Here is a 3,676-nt window from a genome sequence, read left to right on the forward strand (position 1 = left end):
TCTTCTGCATCTCAATTAACGAAGATGAGAGAACTCATCGGAATCAGACAAAGACGGACATATTTTACATTAAATCCTTACATAAGGAGTATTAAATATACGCTGTGTGTGTGAGTGTGTGAGTGTGAGTGTGTGAGTGTGAGTGTGTGTGTGTGTGTGTGTCTCAGTCTTCGGCCAGACAGGCCATGACCTTCAGCATCAGCTCCTCTTTCCGGTGTTTGGTGCTGACGAGAACTCCTCTTCCCTTCAGCCAGGACAGCAAGGTGGCCGAGTTCAGCTTGGACAGCTGAGGGACCGGAGGAGGAGAGACGGGTGATTATAAGAGGAGAGACGGGTGATTATAAGAGGAGAGACAGGTGATTATAAGAGGAGAGACGGGTGATTATAAGAGGAGAGACGGGTGATTATAAGAGGAGAGACGGGTGATTATAAGAGGAGAGACGGGTGATTATAAGAGGAGAGACGGGTGATTATAAGAGGAGAGACCGGTGAGACAGGTGATTATAAGAGGAGAGACGGGTGAGACAGGTGATTATAAGAGGAGAGACAGGTGATTATAAGAGGAGAGACAGGTGATTATAAGAGGAGAGACAGGTGATTATAAGAGGAGAGACGAGTGAGACAGGTGATTATAAGAGGAGAGACAGGTGATTATAAGAGGAGAGACGGGTGAGACGGGTGATTATAAGAGGAGAGACGGGTGAGACGGGTGATTATAAGAGGAGAGACGGGTGAGACAGGTGATTATAAGAGGAGAGACAGGTGATTATAAGAGGAGAGACAGGTGATTATAAGAGGAGAGACGGGTGATTATAAGAGGAGAGACGGGTGATTATAAGAGGAGAGACAGGTGATTATAAGAGGAGAGACAGGTGATTATAAGAGGAGAGACGGGTGATTATAAGAGGAGAGACAGGTGATTATAAGAGGAGAGACAGGTGATTATAAGAGGAGAGACGGGTGAGACGGGTGATTATAAGAGGAGAGACGGGTGAGACAGGTGATTATAAGAGGAGAGACAGGTGATTATAAGAGGAGAGACGAGTGAGACAGGTGATTATAAGAGGAGAGACAGGTGATTATAAGAGGAGAGACGGGTGAGACGGGTGAATATAAGCGGAGAGACGGGTGAGACGGGTGATTATAAGAGGAGAGACGGGTGATTATAAGAGGAGAGACGGGTGAGACGGGTGATTATAAGAGGAGAGACGGGTGATTATAAGAGGAGAGACGGGTGAGACAGGTGATTATAAGAGGAGAGACAGGTGATTATAAGAGGAGAGACGGGTGATTATAAGAGGAGAGACGGGTGATTATAAGAGGAGAGACGGGTGAGACGGGTGATTATAAGAGGAGAGACGGGTGATTATAAGAGGAGAGACGGGTGAGACGGGTGATTATAAGAGGAGAGACGGGTGAGACGGGTGATTATAAGAGGAGAGACGGGTGATTATAATGTGATAAAGTAAATGTGATGAGGTAAATGTGATGATTTAAATGTGATGAGGTAAATGTGATGAGGTAAATGTGATGATTTAAATGTGATGAGGTAAATGTGATGAGGTAAATGTGATGAGGTAAATGTGATGAGGTAAATGTGATGAGGTAAATGTGATGATTTAAATGTGATGAGGTAAATGTGATGAGGTAAATGTGATGAGGTAAATGTGATGATTTAAATGTGATGAGGTAAATGTGATGAGGTAAATGTGATGATTTAAATGTGATGAGGTAAATGTGATGATTTAAATGTGATGAGGTAAATGTGATGATTTAAATGTGATGAGGTAAATGTGATGATTTAAATGTGATGAGGTAAATGTGATGATTTAAATGTGATGAGGTAAATGTGATGATTTAAATGTGATGAGGTAAATGCAGCAGATGAGGAATGAGAACTGTTCTAGAACTGTTCTCACATTCTGGCTTTTATCCTCTTCTGTGTTGGCGCGTTTGAATTGGACATTATAACATTTGTATTTAACGAGACAAAAGGAAGTACACGTTCAGAATACTTCATCACCTGGCGCATGTATTCGATAATGAATTTAGGAGGTTTTAAACGCTGTATGCTCAGACATGTTTGTCCTCGGCAGCTCACCTTTAAAACTGTTGGTGCAGAGCTGAATCTGTGTAAATAACATTACGAGTCACTGGCGTATTGCTCCGGGAGCTGTAGAACTGATGATGTTATTAAAGTCCCGTTCATCGTCCTGAAGGCCGTTGTCCTCTCAGAGGATGTTGGCGCTGCCTCCCAAAGCATGTTCACGAGGAAGCACATGTGGAGTGGACATCACTTCTTAAGTCTCTCCTTTTGGTCCACAATGTGTTCCCAGTCTCACAGTTTGACTTTGTGAAGTAGAACATTTTTAGAGAGGCCATAGAGAATCACGCCTCCACATTTGGTGACGACGGCGGATCTGATTCGCTGCCATTGAGACCGATTCTTATTATTCATTATTATTGTTTAATATGGTATATGGCATTATTGTATGTGTTCATCCATCCATCCATCCATCCATTTTCAATACTGCTTATCCTCATTAGGGTCGCGGGGGCGCTGGAGCCTATCCCAGCTGACATAGGGCGAAGGCAACATAGGGGGAAGTATGTGTTCATTATATATAATATATATAGTGCAATTTATATGGAAGAACTGTCCACAGCCGTGTTTACATGTAAAGATGCACCCATATGGGGAGGTCTCGACAGACGAAAACCAAGACAGAGAAAGAAGATGTTCAGAGCGTCTCCTGACCTGGTTGCTTCTGGCCATCTGCCCGACGTCCACGTCTCGTATCGCTGATCGAGGTTTCTTCGGCTTCGTCTCAAACGCAACTCTCTAAAAACACAAAAAACAGAAATCACGAGCGACTGCTGACACTGACTGTGGATCCACTGAGCTGAACTTTGAACAGCAGCGACAGTGAGGGAGTCCGTTAGCACGTTAGCACGATAGCATAGCGGCTGTAGCAACAACAGGTCAGTGTTTACTTTGGTTTGTTTGTTTCTTTAACTCTTTAATTGTTTCCACGAGATCTGAGCAGCTCTTCTTCCCTCGACTGCTGCTCAACACTCAATAAGTTGTAATGAAGCAGAATGAATCTTCTGAGTGGACTCACCCGTCTGCTGCTGGAGGCGTCTTTGTTGGAGATATCAGAAGGAGGAGGACGTGTGTTGGAGATATCAGAAGGAGGAGGACGTGTGTTGGAGATATCAGAAGGAGGAGGACGTGTGTTGGAGATATCAGAAGGAGGAGGACGTGTGTTGGAGATATCAGAAGGAGGAGGACGTGTGTTGGAGATATCAGAAGGAGGAGGACGTGTGTTGGAGATATCAGAAGGAGGAGGACGTGTGTTGGAGATATCAGAAGGTGGAGGACGTGTGTTGGAGATATCAGAAGGTGGAGGGGCTGGATTTCTGTCCGAGCTAGACTTCACGGTGGTTTGGGAGCTGGTCTTGGGTTTCGTGGTCTCCGTCTCTGGAGCCAGGAGGAACCCGGGTCTGGACTTGGACGCAGGACTGAGGCTGAGAGATTTGGGCCGACGGTTGAAGCGAGGAACCGGTAACGGAGGAGGAACCGGTCGGGGCAGCACGGCGGGCTGAGAAGAAAGTGACGAAGAGGAGGCAGAGGCGGAGGTCTTCGTCCAGAAGGCCGGTAGGGTCACCCTCCCCC

General features: G+C 45.6%; 1 protein-coding gene across 7 annotated transcripts in view; it reads right to left on the minus strand.

Moving 5' to 3' along the window:
- Positions 1 to 3,676, minus strand: part of LOC117749503 (uncharacterized protein C18orf63-like) — a 13,491-nt gene continuing 9,815 nt past the window's right edge. For 5 of the 7 annotated variants that reach the window (XM_034560095.1, XM_034560098.1, XM_034560097.1 and 2 more), the window contains 4 exons: positions 3,123 to 3,676; positions 2,759 to 2,842; positions 2,102 to 2,129; positions 1 to 286 (listed from right to left, as the gene is read on the minus strand). The exon at positions 3,123 to 3,676 is cut by the window's right edge. In XM_034560095.1, coding sequence (XP_034415986.1) covers positions 78 to 286; positions 2,102 to 2,129; positions 2,759 to 2,842; positions 3,123 to 3,676 — 875 coding nt within the window. In that variant the 3' untranslated portion in view covers positions 1 to 77. Of the gene's footprint in view, positions 287 to 1,778; positions 2,577 to 2,758; positions 2,843 to 3,122 lie in introns of those variants that run through there. The other 2 variants (XM_034560096.1, XM_034560099.1) reach the window with 2 other exon arrangements.

This window comes from Cyclopterus lumpus, chromosome 20 (assembly GCF_009769545.1).
Source record: "Cyclopterus lumpus isolate fCycLum1 chromosome 20, fCycLum1.pri, whole genome shotgun sequence".
Classification (NCBI taxonomy): domain Eukaryota; kingdom Metazoa; phylum Chordata; class Actinopteri; order Perciformes; family Cyclopteridae; genus Cyclopterus; species Cyclopterus lumpus.